Source organism: Leptidea sinapis, chromosome 23 (genome assembly GCF_905404315.1).
Source record: "Leptidea sinapis chromosome 23, ilLepSina1.1, whole genome shotgun sequence".
NCBI classification, from domain to species: Eukaryota; Metazoa; Arthropoda; class Insecta; order Lepidoptera; family Pieridae; genus Leptidea; species Leptidea sinapis.
The window spans coordinates 9,272,643-9,293,302 of record NC_066287.1 but is presented as its reverse complement, the minus strand read 5'-3'; the positions used below and the strand labels follow the sequence as shown (position 1 = coordinate 9,293,302).

Here is a 20,660-nt window from a genome sequence, read left to right as displayed (position 1 = left end):
ACCCTGAATAGTTTGATTAGTTTTCGCAAAGGTAAATATCTTGTTTTAAAAATAATCCATTTCACTCCGCTTTGGCATGGTCAAGGACTTTTTACAAAACTTCTTGGCACGCAAACCGTTATTTATAAAATTAATAATTAGAGAGATCGTGTAATAAGAAATCACTTCTCTTCTCATTCTTCTCTTTAGATTCTTCTGACACTTTAATTATATTAGCAATAACAATTACGAGAGAACAGTTATTGTCTTATAAAGTGAAAGTAAAAGTCAAACAAACTTTATTCAATCAAGCTTCAAATAGCGCTTCTGAATCGTCACTATAAATATTTCTTTTAAAATACTAAATCTATTTAATTTTTCGGAAAAAGTCTCGTGAGAACTTACAAGAAACTCAACGACTGCTCCTTACAATCAAATAGAGTTTTTTACAATGTCTGTAATATACATAACAAATTAGTTTGTAAGGTGCTGCATCGAATATAATATTATAAGAAATCGTGTTCAAAGTAAAAAGCGTTTTAACAAATATTTATGAAAAAGTAATAAATTATATAAATATATAAATTCAAATTCAAATATTTTTATTCAAAATAGGATTTAAAATCACTTATTGAACGTCCACCCATTCAAAAGAGACTGCCTCAGACCTGAGAAGAATGGGCGCAAGAAACTCAGCGGGCTTTTTTTTTAATATAAAATATGGATTACAATGTAATATCGTACAATAAATATTTATAATTAAAGAGTCTGAGGGTATTCGCTTTATTCCCACTACGTGGTGTTATTGAGAAAATCGTTTATGCTATAATAACCTTTCCCACACAAACGTTTTTTAACAATTCTTTTAAATTAGAAGCATATACATCGCCCAACAAAGGATTTACTAACTCGACCCAACCGAGTAGTAGGCATAACAACTTTATGTTTGTTCTTCGTGTTAACATTATGAATGTCACAGTTTCTAGAAAATTCCTCAATGTGCTTATGAACATACAAAACATTATCAAAAATGTATTGAGAAGCAATAGTCAAAATGTTTATTTCTTTAAATTTTTCCTTAATGATTCTTTAGGACCTAGGTTATAAATCGCGCGAATAGCCCTCTTCTGCAGCACAAAGATAGTATTAATATCGGCCGCACTGCCCCATAACAATATACATTATCTTATATTGGATGCATCGATCTTTAGAGCTTGAATTCATTGTTTTGTATAAGGATGCTTCGTGAACATTTTGGTCGTATATGGCAATAATATCAACATACATAATATATACAAAGCAATAAATAACATACCTGTATATGTTCTCCCTTGTACGTGATAGCAATGGTCCAAGTGCCAGCTTCATCAGGCTGAAAAGTGGCACTGGAGGCAGTAGTTCCTGGTGCTGATGGTGGTGGATGTCTAGCTTCCAACGGAACGGCTCGTCCACTTGGTGAATGGGCAGTCACATCGATATCCTCTCGACGTGGTGCCCCTATTTTAAGAAATCTTTTGAATACTGTTTCAGAATACCTTTTTTTATTATTAATTTAATTCAGAGAGATATCCACATATATTAGTAACAATCATCATCACCTTCATCATTTCAGCCGGAAGACGTCCATTGCTGGACAAAGGTCTCCCCCAAAGATCGCCATGACGATCCTACCAACACTACGTCTTCCAATACGCGGTCGCCATTCGAGGACCTTACTGCTCCAACGGCCATCTGTCCGCCGAGCTATGTGCCCTGCCCACCGCCACTTCAGTTTCACAATCATCTGAGCTATGTCAGTGACTTTGGTTTTCCTACGGATCTCCTCGTTTCTGATTCGATCTCGCAGGGAAATTCCGAGCACGCGACCACGTCTGCGTTCCGTATGTCATCACTGGCAACACACATTGGTTAAAAACTTTCAACAACAAGTGTAACAATATTTCTTATGAACTATGAAAGTATTATTAGCCAAATATATTTATAAACCTAGAGCTAACTGTATCCAGTGTTTCTGAAAGGAGTATTCAGCTCTGGTAGCGATCATCTTTAGGATGCTGTTACTTCTTACACGTAGACGCTGCAGCATGGAGACCGCTTTTTTACGCATTATGGCATGATATACAGATGCATCAGCAAACATTACAGAAGCACTACACTTTTGCGTGGATTACTTATTTATTCACACCCATTTAATACTTTATTACACACAACCACAGAAACATTGTACACAGAATACTACTGCAACATAAATAATCTACTTTATAAATGAAGTGGAGAAAGACGTTTAATTAAATAATACCTCTGCCGTTTCAATCATTCATCCGCATTACTGAAAGGTCATATTATACTCTACATTGCTAAGCTGTTTTTAACTAGCTGTACGGCTTGTTGTTTTATTGTGCTATAAGCCATGAAAAACGTGAGCAGAATGCGAAATTGTTAAAATAAAAGGAAATAGTAGCTTTCAATATTTCAAAGGCGTGCGTAAACTATAAAGTATTGAACAGTGAAATAACAGCCATTTCAAATATATACAGAGGTATTAAATATATTTTTGATGAGTTTTCAGCTTCGAATTATGTACGCCACGCAATCAGCGTAAGTAAACATTCAATTGGAAACTGGTGGAGTTATTTTTTATGTTTTCATTTAATGTTTTAACTTAATAATCTAAATTTATATTCATTTCATAACTTTATTATTATTTCACCACCATGGCAATAAAACTTTTGTTAAAAATAACACATTGCTGAAATGGAAGAGCGGAGACACTTGGTACAGACATTATTTGCCTAAAAGGTGACTGGGGCCACTAGCTGCTGTAAACTATGTTTTTAAGAGGAATAAATTGTTATTATTATTATTATTATTATAATCATATTTACAAAAAGGCCATTTTAGTATAGTTATTAAAATTTAGGTTGGGCTCACATGGCGATTTTGTGAAATGCATTTTATGTACATTGTTTTTTTTTTTTGACGAGAATAATGCGGTTATTGTTTGAGTAAGAGAAGTCGTTATTATTTTTGAAATAGTTAAATTCTCTAAAATTTCAATTCTTAGTACTATTTATACTCGTATATTGGTTAGTCTAGCATTGGGTGCCATCTTAAACAACGCCTTAAACTATTTTGTATATTTTGCTATTGTTACAAAGAAAACAGTATTTTAGTGTAACAATAGTACGATCAACGCGAGTGTTTTACATTTTTTTATGAAAATAAGGGAAGAGACGAGCAGGATTTTCTGGTAAGGAAACTGATACCCTGCCCATTACAATGCAGTGCCGCTCAGGTTTAGTGAAGACCCCAAAAATTCTGAGCGGTAATACAACTGCGCTCGTCCTAATCCTAAGACATAGGATGTCAAGTCTCATTTGCCCAATAATTTCCCTAGCTACGGCGCCCCTCAGACTGAAACACAGTAATGCTTACACATTACTGCTTTACTGGCAGAAATAGGCGCCGTTGTGGTACCCATAATCTAGCCGGCATCCGGAGCAAAGGAGCCTCCAACTGGAGACTTCAATATCACTCTATGTATCTTTGTGGTCAAATAAAAAAAAACATATTTAAATAAAATACTCTTACTATTTATTTAACCTGACGTTTCTATAGTTATAAGTACTATAGTTTAAATTCTCAGGAAGCGTTCGTATATTGTTGTTGTATATACAAGCAAATATTCAGAAACTTCTTGTATAAAATTTTCTTCTACTTACTTTAATTTTATATCATATATTACTCAATTAATATTTACCTGTAGCGCTAACCAATACTTCGACAATGCTGCCGGCTGCACAAGGCGCCATGCCCGGAGGAGGTACTGATACTAATCTGGGTATCACGCGGAAGAAGTATCTTCCATCGACTCTATTAAAAAAACACAGAAACTTTAATACAATTCGTTTTGTTTGGTATTAGCGACGCGGAGCTAATGAGCTTAATAAATAGTACTTAAAAAAAACTAAAAACCACGCTTCTATAGAAAACTAAACTAAAATTATATTATAAACTAACAAAACAAAAATCTTATTATGCAAAATGAAAATGGAATAATTTTACTATAGTCTCTCAAAGAAAAATTTATAGAAATAAATATTATGACGGTTCATTGTCAGTACATTTATGAAAATTTAATATATGTTCACAAAAATCGTCACCTTTTTGCTCTTAATAGTGATTTTCATTATTACAACACTAGAAAGGGATTAGATTAAATAAGGGATTGCTTGTAACTTAGAATAAGTAGTGGGGGTCATAAGATACATAATAGTTTTAAGGGTAAATGTATACACTTCTATAATAAAATCTCAGCCACTGTTCAGGCATTATCTATGAATAAATTTAAATATTTATAAAAAATGGCTCTGTCGTAAATCCTATTACTCCACTGCTTTTATTGAAAAGAGCGCAAAAAAAGAATGCTGGGAGAGTTTCTCGCGCCGCTTCTTTTCTCTCAGCGGCATTTGTTTCCGAAGCGGTAGTAGTATCTAGTAGTTATTAGAAATGACATCAATAAGAATTCTAAAGGAATTAATTTTGAGAAAATAAATGCCTTTTATGCTTTACATTAATGTATTGTCATCGGTCCTCGATAAATCTACGAAGTTTAAACGAAATCTGGCCGTTTAAAGTGGGTCTAAATCGCGCCCAAATGAGTCGGTTACAAACAATACAGGTAAAGCTAATAAAAAGCGTGTATAAACGATCTCTGTAAGTAATAAATACTTATAATTATATTATGTAAATGATGTTTCTGTTTATATAGAACTAGTTGACCCGTCAGACGTTGTTCTGTTAATAATAAGAATCAGCTCTTAGCCGACCACTACTCGCCGAATGGAATATTCCTGCCAAATTTGAAGTCTGTAACACTCTCCGTGATAAATGCGGTAGAAGACACACAATGAAGCGACGTCTCTACGCAACGCCAAGTGATCCAGCCGTTCACAGAGCACTGGGTCCCCGACAATTTGAGCTGCTCTGCGTTGCACGCGGTCAAATGGATCGAGCTGATACTGGGGTGCGTCAGACCAGAGATGACAGCAATACTCCATGTGTGGCCGGACCTGCGCTTTGTAGAGCGCTAGTATGTGGGCCGGCTTGAAGTATTGCCGTGCTCTATTAATGTTATGCCTTATCGTTCCAGATATAGATAGGGGGATAATAGTTATTTGTTCAACAAGTAAGCAAAGTTATTTTTTGCTGCGTGTGCTGACTTTAAATCACGAATTGGCAAAGTAGTCTAGAATTGAATTCTAATATAGACTACTGAGGTAGTGAGTGATTTAAAGGCACGACCCAAAAAACATTTGCTCTCGTGCGAAACATGCAACTTTTCACCTCGACTAGCGAGAAAAGTGTTATAGGTTATAGAAAGAGAAACAATTAAGATAATATTGCTGTATAGTAAAATTTATAAATCTAAATTTCGATAAGTAACATATACATTTTTGTGACAATGAGATAATACGCTAGGCTAAAATGAGTTTCGGAACGCACCGGATCGCATTGTTATTTTTTTAACGCGGAGTAATTTCCGGACATATGGTCACGTGGGGTTCGAAATTTAAATCACTTTGCCTCACGCTGGCAGCGTTTTTGCTGCGAGTTTTCACGTAGCAATATCGCTCTTTTCGTGCTGGTGAGGTGAAAATGAGTTTTCATGTCACTTGAAGATGAGCCTGACCTGACCTTTGAAATTGGTTGTCCCAAATTTTTGATGTCAAATATCTATGAAAGTTTAATTGACCAGCTTGCCGTCACGGAAAATTGTTTGACGATGTCATATATTTTGGGCTAGCTTACATAAATGGACGATGCAATTTTTTGTCTTACTAATCAACAAGAAAAATAAATCAATCAATTAGAAAAAAACGGAATTTGAATATTCACTGAGATTTTTTAAATGAATTAATTAATTGTGCTAGGCCTCCCAGGGAGTTTTAGCGAAAATCCAAACGCTATTTAAGTGACTTTTCCGGGTTCTATATCTTTTAATGAAAAAAATAAACCCTCGTCATATGATCGTAGATTACTTCGTTATCGGTCAAATATTTTTTTTGTTATATAGTAAAAATGTCCCAGATGGATCAAGGGGTCATCCTTGAAGTTGTAATAAATGAAATAACAAAAAAACGTTAGGATATAATTACGATTTTAAACAACATGATATTTTACTAATAACTGCAGCTATTGTTCATTGACAATAAAAAATACAATATTCATTCATTGCGCTATCGTACATTAAAATGATAGTAGATATATTACTTAAAAAAAATTAAACTATTACAATTTTTTTACATTAAATAATTTTGCTCATAGAAAAATCAACTTTTATCCATAATTTCAACGAATGTCTTACGTATTTTCGATCAGGTCACGTGTCCTGACGCGAGCTCAACATTTTATACCCATCCGAAGAAAGGTGCTCAACGCCGAAACCGAAGTTTTCACTTTAAAATAAACTATATTGTACCTAATATCATCAGCAACGAGAACAATTTCGTGCATGCCAGCATGCTCTGGAACAAACTCCCCAGCTCCTCGCGAGTCCAGCTTTAGCCGCGACTCCTGCTCCAGAGGGTTCACTATGTACACCTTCACGTCTGACATCGCCAGGTCTCTTGAAATACTCTCCACCTTGATGTATGTCTGCAAAGAAATGTGGTTACCCATCATTTAGTTTCGGTCAGTAAAATACTGGCCCAAACAATGGCCGTCTTTTTGGAAAAGGAGGGCAAAGTGATGATGATGTTGAAGCCAAGTGATCGGCGCTCCCACATTCAAATCACAGCAGCATTGCTGGCCTTTAGCATGCTTCTACCTTCATTAGCTATGGTCGTGAGCTGTTTTGAAGCAAAGCTTTTAAATGGTCCTTCGAACCGCTCGCCACGCGGCCACTATCTTTGCTAAGCGTCAGATTTTAGCCTTACACAGGAGCATCAGATTTAACACCGTTACACGTTATAATATAGTGGACATCAGTGGGAGGCTCCTTTGCACAGGAAGCTGGCTAGATTATGGGTACCACAACGGCACCTATTTCTGCCGTGAAGCAGTAATGTGTAACGGTCTGAAGGGCGCCGTAGCTAGTGAAATTACTGGGCAAATGAAACTTAACATCTTATGTCTCCAGGTGACGAGAGCAATTGTAGTGCCGCTCAGAATTTTTGGGTTTTTCAAGAATCCTGAGTGGCACTGCATTGTACTGGGTGGGGCGTATCAATTACCATCAGCTGAGTGTCGTGATCGTCTCGTTCCTTATTTTCATAAAATAAATAAATAAAATAATATATAAGTATACAAAGTGGAAGATGCCACGAACTCTCCAGCCCAGCGTGGCTTTCGCTTTCACTCATGTCACTGTACGTGGCTAGCGTGGCTGGCGTGGCTTGCTATCTCTTTCTATACTCTATGTATCCAAGCCAGTCACTTTTGAAATCTGAATATCCGTTTCTCAGCTGTTTCGTTAATACTGTCTGTCGATTATAACTAAACGTGTTTATTGTCCCTCACGCCTTTTTTTCATTATTTTTTAACGATTACTATACGGCACCGTTTTTTATTTTTAAATACAGTTACGAACTTATATAGCAACGTACTGCTGGATCGACCTTTTCAAAAACATACATTCACATTGATATGCACATGCAAAAAAATGAAGGATTACGAGACTATTTTACAAAAGTTCAGCTTTGACGTGTCAAAGATCTTATGATCTATCGGCCATCGAATCGCACAATAGACTTTTTTTTAACGATCCAAAGTTATAAAGAATTTGGATACTTACTGGCTCTCCAACTCTTCCCGAAGTGGAGTCGAGAGCGACCCGCAACATATCGTGAACAGGTGGTCGAGGCGCTACATTTCGGAACTGTGTAACCCACGCCATTACACCTAAGTGTTCTGACTCATTTTGGCTCATATCCTTAGCTGAAAGTACTGGTTGTACACCTGGAAAAGGACGTGATGAGAATTATTCTAATAACCCATGATATGATGCTACAGCATTTACTTCAGACCAGCTGCTTAAGATAAGCAACAAATGTTCTTGGACCTAGGAAGGTTTACTGAACTCCTAGGGGTTTATTGGTATATGCAGTGCAGCCGATATTAATACCATCTTTGTGCTGCAGAAGAGGGCTATTCGCGTGTTGTAACCTAGGTCTTAATGAATCATTAAGAGAAAAATTGAAAGAAATAAACATTTTGACTATTGCTTCTCAATATATTTTTGATAATGTTTTGTATGATCGTAAGCAATTTTCTAGAAACTGTGACATTCATAATGTTAACACGAGGAACAAACATAACCTGGTTATGCCTACAACTCGGTTGGGTCGAGTTAGTAAGTCTATTGTTGAATCTACAATATGATCCCAGAAAATGTACAGAACAGATGTGTTACGAAATTTAAAAGAATTGTTAAAAAACGTTTGTGTGGGAAAGGTTACTATAGCACAAACGATTTTCTTAATGACACTACAGACTGGGAATAAAGCGAACACCCTCAGGCTCTTTAATTATAAATGTTTATTGTACGATATCACATTGTAATCCATATTTTTATATAACAAAAAATAGCCCGCTGAGTTTATTGCGCCCATTCTTCTCAAGTCTGAGGCAGTATTGTATGAATGGTAGTTTTTGACGCTCAATAAGTTATTTTGTGTCCTATAATGAATAAAAATATTTGAATTTGAATATAGGTATTCCTGAATCTAATGAAATGCTAAATGGTAAATTTGGAATACAATCTGTATAATTTTTTTTATATGATAATAAGGGACGAGACGAGCAGGACGTTCAGCTGATGGTAATTGATACGCCATGCCCATTACAATGCAGTGCCGCTCAGGATTCTCAAAAAACCCAAAGATTCTGAGCGGCACTACAATTGCGCTCGTCACCTTGAGAAATAAGATGTTAAGCCTCATTTGCCCAATAATTTCACTAGCTATGGCGCCCTTCAGACCGAAACACAGTAATGCTTACACATTACTGCTTCACGGCAGAAATAGGCGCCGTTATGGTACCCATAATCTAGCCAGCTTCCTGTGCAAAGGAGCCTCCAACTGGTAATGGATTCCAGCTGTTAGCAGGGCGCTCTTGCACACTTGGATCTAAAGGCTAGGTATTGCCCGACCGACGTGGACGTGCGTCTATGCTAAGCTGAACACTATTCTAATATGTAGGCTATTTAGATCTAAGATGAAGATACATTGGTTATCAAAAAGTAACACTAAAAAATTTCTGGTATAATAATACCATATTTTTCGAAATTCCATGTTCTTACAATTCATTAATATTCATCAAGATTGGTCGAGTTCTTGAGTTGCACAAAATAAACAAAGACAGATAAAAAATTTTTTAACAAAAAAACAACCAACTTCAAAAACATTATTCCAAAACAATAGATATAACATGCACTAAAAAGTATAAAAATAACTGCGTATTTTTATACAATATCATTCTAGTTACGATTATTTTAATTTTTGGAATCGGTGTCCTTCCGCCGCGACCCGCTCTCGTCTCTCACCCCCTCACGACTCAAGTACATCTCACCTATGTATGTCGTTACAAACCTATCTTGGATGACACGGACTCCAAAAAATACAATAATCGTAACTAGAATTAGCAACTTGAATGAAAACTCCAAAACAAGTCGTACACAGTAAACAATTATGTCATCCAGGTAGACGAAAATTTTCATAGAAATGTTCATAAAATGAAAACTACTGCGCCAAACTATGTAAAATTTTTATGGGACCAAATGGCATCTATTTCGCATCAAACAAAAGAAGAATAACGTAAATCGGACCATAAATCTCAGAGTAATCGGTGTACATACATACATAAAAAAAGTACCGATCGAATTGATAACCTGCTCCTTTTGGAAGTCGTTTAAAAAATACTCTTTTTGTTTAAAAACATATATTATGTACTTCTCAAATTACGCTAGGTCTCCGTGCAATTCGAAAACCGTGAAATTAGGTATGTGTGTAGCAAATACGTTTGGAAATGAACAAGCATCTATGTATTCCCAAATGAATTATGCTCTTGATCAAAGAGAGGCTATATCCTGGCTGAACGTACAAAGCGGTAATTTAGCAATTCTATATAGCATAATTTAGCATTCAGGGTAATTGATACAGAAATTACTGTCATTTCGAGAACAGGCTGATAAATTTTAAAATGGTATTGTTATGAAATACGTAATTATTACGGAAATTTGATGATTTGATTTATGTAGATAAACACATCCTATGTTTTTAAATAAATTCTATGAATGATTTATATTAATCCCGGTAGTCCCTGATTCCGGTAATTGGGACTGAAATTTTTGTCTTTCCGAGAATAGGTTACGATACTTTGATGACTTAATGTGTGTACATAAACACATACTAAGTTTTTGAATAAATTCTAGAAAGTATGATTGATATCAATTCCGGTAACCCCGGATTCCGGTAATTGGGACGGAAATTAGTGTCATTCCGAGAATAGGCTACGATACTTTTATGATTTAATGTACCTCTGTAGATAAACACATTCAAAGTTTTTTCAGCCTTCAATGTCATGTTATACGAGTACACAACAACGGATTCCGGTAATTGGGACGGAATTTTTTGTTATTCGGTGACGGGCTGATAAATTTACAATTGTGATATCATTATGGTTCTTAAGCTTATGATATTATGTTCTTAGCTTTATGAGTTTCCAATGTTATATTATATTCTGTAAAAAATTCCATAAACGATTATTATCAAATAGGTTATCACAACTCATCAATGTGTACATACCTACACATTTATTTATTTAATGTTGGAATAACCAAAATGAGTATACAAAAAAATCAAACTTGTTTCACATAGGTTAACTCTAGGTGAACCACCGCTTAAGCGTCGCCTCATAAACTTTGCACACGGCACTTCAGGTACGAGACAGCAGAAACCTGAATCAGCTGATATCATTCGCGGTGTTTCCAGAGCATGGGAAATTCAATTTTATATTCATTACTTGATCTAGCTTCTATCAGTAGCATAAATTCGTTTTGAAACAATCTAGTGTCCATTAATCTTCTGTCAAATTGAAACGTGTTTTAGTGTTTCAACCCCAACCCAAACCCAACGTGTGTGTTTGGATAACGCCTAATTCAATAAAATATTTTTCTTTGCAGATGGTAACTCTACAGTATTTTGCATTGTTAGTTTGCAACACTTTTAAACAAAAAACCTACATATTTACCATTTAAGTCGATACGTGCAAGTCATAATATAAATTGTCGGATAGTAACAGATAGTAACAGATAATAACAGATCGTAACAGATAATAACAGGCTTAATTACAACTGGCTTACCAATTTTCTTAGCAGCATCCAAGGCCATTTGGTTATTTTCCTCCCATCTTGAAGGGTCTCGCTTCAGGCGACTTGGAGCCGGGGCTGGTCCCCCCATTGCCCTCACCAGCTCATTGGCTACTCGCCCATCATTCCAGTCAGTCTTAAAAAAATATTTCATTATATATAGACAGTTTAAAAAAAGGTTCGGAAAAAGTTGAGCTTGCCACTCTTTTAAATCAACATTTCCAGCTTTATCGATTTACAAATAATTTAATGTCAATGTCATAACCATAATGTTAACACCAGGAACAGACATAAACTGATGATGCCTACTACTCGGCTAAGTCGAGTTAGTAAGTCTTTTTTGGGGCGATGTATATGCTTTTACAACAAGATCCCAGAAAACGTTCAAAACAAAAGTATTATGTTATTCAAAAGAATTGTTAAAAAACGTTTGTGTGGTAAAGGTTACTATAACATAAATGACTTTCTTAATGATACCACAGATTGGAAATGGAGCGACCGCCCTCAGGCTATTAAATAATAAGTTTAATTGTACAATGTTACTTTAATTATAAAACATATTTTTGATGAAAAAAAAAGCCCGCTGAGTTTGTTGCGCCCATTCTTCTCAGGCCTGAGGCATTCACTTTGGAATGGGTGGTAGTTTTTTTTGACTTTCAATAAGTGATTTCACATCCTATTTTGAATAAAAATATTTGAATTTGAATTTAATACTACATTACCTAAAGCTAGTTTTAAAATCGCTATTCTTGATGTATTTTCATAGTTATTAATTTATGCTAAACATGCTGAGTACACACCCTCGTGGAGTTGCAGCCTATCTTGTATTTAGCTGATAGTTTTTTTTGTTTATTATGTATTTGTTGTAATTCTGTGGTGTGTACCTACTACATAAATAAATAAATTTAACTACTTTAACTGATTGTGTAAAGTGATGCTACAAAAATACTCAAACGTCAAATACTCGAGTAAGTCAAAACAAAAAGAAAATGTGAATTACAGTTACAGTAAGTACGGTAGATGCATCACTCCACACACACCGTAAGTAAATAAAGGTATTAGGCCACACACACCGTAAGTAAATAAAGGTATTAGTCCACACACACCGTAAGTAAATAAAGGTATTATGCGAGCATTTTATTAAAAATATAATAACTTTAATTTTAAAAACATGAAGCAGAGTTTCTTGTAACGTTACCATTTAGCCGCGCGTGGACTAGCCATCGCCGTATATCACCGTTAACGAGCGTATGATCACATGATGTTAGGTGATGACCGCCGCCCACATTCTCTTCACCAGAGGAATCACAATCGGGTACTAAGAGGTCAGTGGGTAGCCGGTTACAGCAGTCTCATGCGTTGCCCTTCCCCGCAACACCACCCGCTATACCCGCTGACATCTTAGTACCCCGTCCCCGCCACCGTCTGTCACTCCTTGGGACGGTCGCGCACGCAGTTGTCGGACTATAGCTACTGCGCCCATCGAATCGAAACACATAATATATAACGCTTGTATACTACTGCTTACTACTGTGCAAAGAAGCCTTTCTTCACTTATACAAAATAAATAAAATAAAAAACCAGCCAAGTGCGAATCGGTCTCGCGAATCCTGTGTTCCGTACCATCTATAAAACATCATCAATAAAAACACGTTTGTTTTATGGGAACTCTCTAAAATAATTATTTTCGTCTGTTTTACGTATTTGTTGTAATAGTGGCAACAGAAGTACATCATCTGTGAAAATTTCAACTAACTATCTCAAAAAGCGTAAGATGTCGTATCTCTATGTTTTGGAATATTGCTGGGAAAAGAGGTGTTGGAAGAAGAAAGAAGTCTTGGCTCAGAAATATAAGGAAGTGGACTGGCATCAATACAGTCTAAGAACTATTCCGCCTAGCCATGGACAAGGAAAAGTTTAAAAAAACTGACTGGTGACCTCCAGTAATGGTCAGGCACGTGACCAAGAAGAACTATCTCGGTTCATGAGATACAGCCTGGTGACTGACGGACAGATAGACATACGAACGAACCGCGGATCTTAGTAATATGGCCTCTTTAAAATGAATAATTAAAAAACATACATAGAGACAATCGTTAGTAAACCTCTATTATAATATTCTCTTGTCTATAATTTGATCTTAAAACGTCTGTTGGGATAAAGGCTACCTATTTGATATAATCATGTGAGCTAGGAAGCAGTTTGCTGGGCACGATCCAATACAGGTCTTATCTCGGCAAATTATCATACAAGCACGGAAAAGCAGAGATGTACGTGAATTATTACGTAAAGTAAATTTGCTGTTTAATAATCTTAACGTATAATTTTCGTGTTGTGTGACAAGTTTTTAAGTCTAGAATCAAAACCCAAATTTATTTACTTAACATTATTCTATTGATAGCAAATTAATATCACTACATATTATACAACAAAGTCCTCCGCGGCGTCTGTCTGTTCGCGATAAACTAAAAACAGCTGCACTGATTTTCATTCTGTTTTCACTAATCAATAGCGTGATTCTCGAGGAAGTTCTTAGTATATAATTAGTTAAGCTTTTGTACACATTTTTGTATACATAAACGATATTTGATAGAGGTATTAGAATAAAAATTGCCGTCTTTCAGCTTTAAAAGAACTCGCTGTCCTAACCCTTTGAGATATAACAGAATCATGTATGGTGGAATTGTGTATTTTATAAAGGTCTTTAGAAAAGTCTGCGATGGCATATCTCTATTTCTTAAGGATAACATACTATAGCCATTTTAATACTTTAAAAAACTAGCAATAATAAAGGGGTATGTAAAACTACTGAAGTTTTATATTTTATACTGTGAAAACTACTGAACCGATCGGAATAATACTTATACCGTAAAGTGCATCGTGTTTTGGAGAAGATTTAAGTGTATGATATTTTAGGATGTTGTGGGGTTGCCACCCCATATTTTTTTACTTAGGAATGTATTCGCAGTACAAATAAATCTACAAACAAGCTACAAACGTATAGAAGAGAATAACGGCCGTTTTAAATAATCTATCTATCCTTAGTTCTTCTTACTAGAGGTAGACAAATATATCTTTTTACGCTTACTTACTTTTAAATAACCTAACCTAATTTCAAAATAGTATCTTCTACCAAAGTTGTCTATCTGTCGTTAGGAGGATGGATAGTCTATTACAGATAAACCTCAAATACTGATTATTCTAACTTGCATTTCAATTAAAGTTTCGGATTATTAGTTTCAATTTAGATAGCACTTGTCCTTGATAGTGAAACGCAATCCATGGATAGATAAGATTTTGATCCCCAATATACGGGGATAGCAGGCTAACCGTAACTAAAGATAATTTATTGAAAGCGGCCGGATGTGACTTAACAACAGCAGGCCACAAATTGTGTTACATGATAAGACTTCTGTGGTATGAAATGCATATTAGCTCAATATATGTGTGATAACTCATTCGATTTAACGTGTAAAAAGTATATACTCATGGATTTATTACAGCATATAAAGTTAATTTATTGAAGTAGGCGTTACTTTGCGGAAATCCATAATTATATTAATTTGTACTATATTGACTTATATTAATTTGAGTTTTCTTTAGTGTTAATTCTGCCAATATTTGTCCTTAAACAATTTTGTCCTTAAACAATTTTGTTGAAACGTGTTTCGCCTCTACACGAGGCATCCTCAGGACGTGTTGTCTCGCCAAAATCCCATGAAATGAGGCGCTGTGATTGGTCGGCTGTCGTGACGATTTAGTCCCATCATCTTTGTTACGTATCCCTTCCGGGGGAATACGTCACAACAGCCGACCAATCACTGTGCGTCAATTCATGGGATTTTGGCGAGACAACACGTTCTGAGGATGCCTGGTGTAGAGGCGAAACACGTGTCGAATTGCTTAAGGACAAATATTGGCAGAATTAACACTAAAGAAAACTCAAATCATTCATATAGCACATAAAGTTGCAATTGGACGTAGTTCGTAGACGTAGTTAAAAAACGTTCCAAGCCACAAACATCTCATTTAAAGGAATTCGTGTTTAAAGTTTAATAAATATTAGTGTATTCCATACATGAGGGTTGGGCTACTAAGTCACGATGTAATTTAAAGAATGACGGTAGGGCTGCCATTTTTCGTCAGTCCGTTAATATGAATCACGTGACCAGTTTTGTGTTCTTAACTCAATTTCGACATGATTGTGGTTTGGAACGTTTTTCTAGAAATACATCCAATTGCTATTATCATCAAATTTGTTGTTGATACTCGTAAACCTATTTATTAATTGGTAATTTTGATTTTCCTTAATCATAAAGCATATCCTTAGGGATTGCAGTAACTTATTATGAGTCAAATCTACTAGTATGTAGCCAAGTGCTACCTTCATTAGTTATATTTTCCTGTTTGTGGAAACAAGAATCCCCCCGAGCTTTACTAGTTGTGATAACACTGAGGCTGTACAAAGTGCAATGCCAAGCAATATTTCAAAGCCTTGTTTAGAGGATATCTCTGTAGCAGAAGTTTAAATATTAAATGTAAACTTTCGCAGCTGCTGAATTGGACCGGCTTCAATAAAAATTTTACAACTTGATTTGCTGTTTCTTTGGTTTTCATAAATTTTCGAATAGGATAACATCTAAGAAAACATCAAATTACGTCGAATTATAAAAGCTTAATTTTGTCATCATAAATTATGATCGGAATAGAGAATAAGCTGAACATTTTGCAATGTGTAAATGAGGAAATGGAACACCTACTTAGTAGAAAATTTATGGATAGATCTGACTGACTTATCAAAGAATACAAATAAATATGGAGAATAAAATAATTTTACTAAATAATGCTTAATTATTATTATATTAAAACTGTGTTAAGACCTCTTCGTCCGGGGCAGTACCTACTGTATAATATACTTTTTCTGCAGAAAAACTTTATTGCACACTAACAATAGTCAGTCTATCTCCGGTTGTGGCCTACTTGAGATTAAAATCGTAACTATCGTCGACTTTCCTGTCCCAATAAACTTATCGACGGAAAATCACCTTATCCGTACAAGCTGTCCGTCAATGGGAGGACGTTATAGATTACCAGCGATAGAAGCATGTATGGAAATTGCAATTCACGCGTCAATATAAGGCGATATGAATGACTTATCGGGTATATTGGGACAGATTATTGACAGATAATTAGTGGCAGTTTAGAAGGTAGTTATTTATCTCTATCTGTAGATAGTATATTGGGAACGGCCATAACTGTGCTGCTACGTTCTGGCTTTAAGAAAGTGAACGGAGTTACTGGAATAGGAACATGAAATATTCAATCGTAAATCTCAGGGCTACGAGCCATAGTTTTTATAAAAAAAGAGGCCCACTGAGTTTCTCACGCCCGTTCTTTGAAGCATACTTTTTGAAAGGGTAGTTTTTGACTTTCAATATAGTGAATAAGTGATATTATGTACTATTTGGAATAAAAATATTGGAATTTGAAAAATTGCTCACTCAGTGCGACATTGATTTATTTGCTGACAAATTTCAAATGATTATTAATATAATGGTAATTAAATTTGGCAGTCCCATATTATATTTAATAATGTTTTATTACTTGACTTTAATTTTTGGACTTCTTAATTCATTTGGTTATCTGGTGCCACGCCATAAATTGATTTTATATAACTTGACATTTTTTGTATTATTTATCTTTGTTTTTGTACATATAATTTAAAATCATTTTTTTTTAATTTTATTTCCTTTTAGCCTTTTAAAAAAGCTTTGGGTAATACTGAAAGTTTATAGAATAAAAATAAAAAATGGCGCGGTATGCTATGGCCTTGGTCGCTATGTGATGCGTTATGCCTCACATTGTGCCTATTGTATGCAGATGATACTAGTTAACATCATTTGGACGGTTGGCTTACTTGGTAGGAGCGTTTGGACGTAAGTTGAGAGGCTCGGGTTTGAATGCCGCATCAACCATAAATTTTGGTATAAATTTAATTTGTATAGTTAATGAAGTGAGGGATATCACTTTAAAAATAACAAATTGTTTATCATTTATTTATTCACAAAACTGATACGTAATCAGTTTATTTCGGCACTTCTTTTCATAAAAAAATGAGTATGTTTTTCCACAAGACAGAAGTGAACACTTCATCAAGTTGAGGCTGATAGTAGAACAATGCGCACCGAGCGAATCTCTCTTAGTCGATTCAAGCGTTTGTGTACGTGTTTCCTGAACAAGCGTTACATATTCGAGCGTGATAGCTCAGTTACATTTATTACTACAAAAAAAATTGTTCTGCACGCCTAAACTAGTTTTCACTTCACAAAGTTTTGGTTTTTTTTATATAAGAGAGGGCCCACGGGCAAGAGGCTCATGTAATGGGGAGTGTTGAGGCAACCTTCCATCGACATCCGAAACACTAGTTCAAGAGCTGTTTAACCTGATTCCCGCCGAATTCCACCATCGCACGACACGCCACAAGTTAGGATATCATTCCCACCATCTGGATGTGTGGCGGTCCTCCACAGTGCGGTTTTCAAGGAGCTTTCTTCCACGTACTACAAAGCTGTGGAATGAGCTTCCTTGTGCGGTGTTTCCGGGACGATACGATATGGGTACCTTCAAAAAAAGCTCGTACACCTTCCTTAAAGGCCGGCAACGCTCTTGTGATTCCTCTGGTGTTGCAAGAGAATGTGGGCGGTGGTGATCACTTGACACCAGGTGACCCGTACGCTCGTTTGTCCTCCTATTCCATAAAAATAAAAAAAAGAGATGTGTTACGTTGGAGTATGTTCTTTTCTTGAAGGTCCCTAAGTCGTATCAATTCGGTAAAACAGCAGCCGGTATTTGATTCCAAAAAGTGGCTGGTGGCGAGGCAAGAAATTTCTAAAGTGCCTAGTAATTAAAAAAGAAATTACCGTGAAGTTTGTAATGGGCCTTTCAAGTTTGGAATTGACCCAGTCCAGTGTAGACTTCACCCCAGCATAGCCTGGCTTCATGAAGTAGGACAAATAGGTCATGCCTGACAATTCGTCGAGCCACGGAGAGGCCAGGTATTCTGGTTCCAGCACCATCGGAACGTCGAACTCACGGTGAGCCAGCTTCATCGCTCGTCTGCAGTTCTCAACAGCCTCATGGCGATCTGTATTAACATCAGAGTCAAATCAAAATTGTTAAAGTTAATAATCTAGCTTTTTATGCCAATAAGGGACGAGACGAGCAGAACGTTCCGCTGATGCTAATTGAGACGCCCTGCCCATTAAAAGGCATAAAGGCATTAGTTTTCTCAAAATTGAATCCATTAGAATTCTTTTTGACGTCATTTCTAATACACTAGATACTACTACCATTTCGGAAACAAATGGCGCTCTGAGAGAGAAAAAGTGGCGTAAGAAACTCTCCCAGCATTCTTTTTTGCGCTCTTTTTGATAAAATATACACTATTGTACTGTCATTGCTATAAATATAAAATAATCATAATGTTACATCATTACAATGCAGTGCCGCTCAGGATTCTTGAATAAGCATTGGTTTTTTTGTACTTGGGTGGAAACTATTTTCCACCCAAGAATTTTGAAAATATTGGCTTTGTTGAATAGATGGCGGGCCGGCAGCCGTGAACTCGTATCGCTCAAGGTCGCTGACAAAAATTGTGTGCTTAAAGGAAAGGCAAGAAAATATTATGTTTCATTATGCGGGGTTCTTGATCTTCCCAGTTTGAGATAAGGATCAGAGAGAGAAAGAATTAAAGAAGAAAAAATAAATAACTTCGTAATCCGATTTATGACTCGACTTGGATATTTTATTAAGAAGGCTTAAGAAAATAAATGTTATTTATGAGGGATGTTGTTATCAAAAACGAAATGGGAGGCGCGTACTTATATCTCGACTACTATTTTAGTTACAATACATATGAAAGTGACATCGTATGTATAAATGTATGCTCTAAATAGTGATTTTAATTATTATAAAACTAGAAATAAGGGATTCTTTGTAACTAATTCTAGTAGGCTTGACATTTTGACATTATTTGACATTATAGTAAACGATATATGATTGCTTTTTGCTTAAACGCTTCAAACATATCTGTTGGCTAGGAATTAGATCGGCTCCTTGCCAGCACCGACTTACGTAGTAGCTACGGACGGCTTCATAAGATACATAACAGCTTTGAGGGTTAATGTGTTCAGACATTATATCTAATATATAAAATTCTCATGTCGCGGTGTTTGTAGTTAAACTCCTTCGAAACGGCTTGACCGATTCTCATGAAATTTTGAGTGCATATTGGGTAGGTCTGAGAATCGGACAACATCTATTTTTCATCCCCCTAAACGTTAAGGGTGGTCCACGCCAATTTTTTTTTTAATTTTAATGATATTTTTTTAACATTGTTTGATTATGAGTCAGCATTAAAAAATACATACAACTTCAAATTTTCACCCATCTACGATCAACAGTTACTTTTGTATCGCGATTTTAATATCGGCAATACAACGTTTGCTGGGTCAGCTAGTATTATATAAATAAATTTAAATGTTTGAAAATGGCTCTATCGTTAGACTTACTACTCAACAGCTGAATATCTTAGTGATCGGACAGCTTGGTACTATATCATTATGATTATTTTATAGCAATAACAATGACGGTACAATATTGTATATTTTATTTTATAAAAAAAAGAACGCAAGAAATAATGCTAGGGGAGTTTCTTGCGCCGTTTCTTCTCTTCATTAGTTTGCGAAGTGATGGTAATATTTGAACTTCTTTTATTTATACATTTTATGTATGAATATTTTAACTTTACATGTCTAACGTTACACGAAGTTTCTTTATATTAATAAAAATTAAGACTAGACAAGGTATTAAAACATCGGCACATGATACACTTATCAGGATACCATTCCTGAGAAGGTATTGAAGCCCCATAACTGTCCATAAGCCCCATGTTCGATAACCAAGATTGGTCTACGCAGTCTTGGTTGGAAACGAACGTTTCGGACTTCATCAGAGCTGAAGACTGGACGTCGTCTAGTCAAAGAACAGCGTCTGTCGGGTCAGCTAGTAGTATATAATATAACTCGCGACACTAAAGAAACGATTCTAAAATGGCGACCAATTCTCTCTCACTCGCACATATAATATCATCTATCTGCCATCCCTGTTTCGCTGTAGGTCCCACCTGTTTCGCCATTTTAGATTTGTTTCTATGGCGAGATTTATGCACAGTATACATATAGCTCAAGAAAAGCGTTCGGTGACGATGAAACGAGTTACACAATTTTTGTCCACCCTAAAAGTGCTCAACAAT

At 35.8% G+C, this 20,660-nt stretch overlaps 1 protein-coding gene across 2 annotated transcripts in view; it reads right to left on the bottom strand.

The window, feature by feature from the left end:
* The window catches only part of LOC126971192 (filamin-C), a 162,298-nt gene that overhangs the window by 86,205 nt on the left and 55,433 nt on the right, over nt 1–20,660 (bottom strand). For both annotated transcript variants that reach the window (XM_050817355.1, XM_050817356.1), the window contains exons 6-11: nt 18,268–18,491; nt 11,342–11,483; nt 7,775–7,938; nt 6,461–6,636; nt 3,740–3,852; nt 1,295–1,476 (exon numbers count right to left, since the gene is read on the bottom strand). In XM_050817355.1, coding sequence (XP_050673312.1) covers nt 1,295–1,476; nt 3,740–3,852; nt 6,461–6,636; nt 7,775–7,938; nt 11,342–11,483; nt 18,268–18,491 — 1,001 coding nt within the window. The remainder of the gene's footprint in view (nt 1–1,294; nt 1,477–3,739; nt 3,853–6,460; nt 6,637–7,774; nt 7,939–11,341; nt 11,484–18,267; nt 18,492–20,660) is intronic.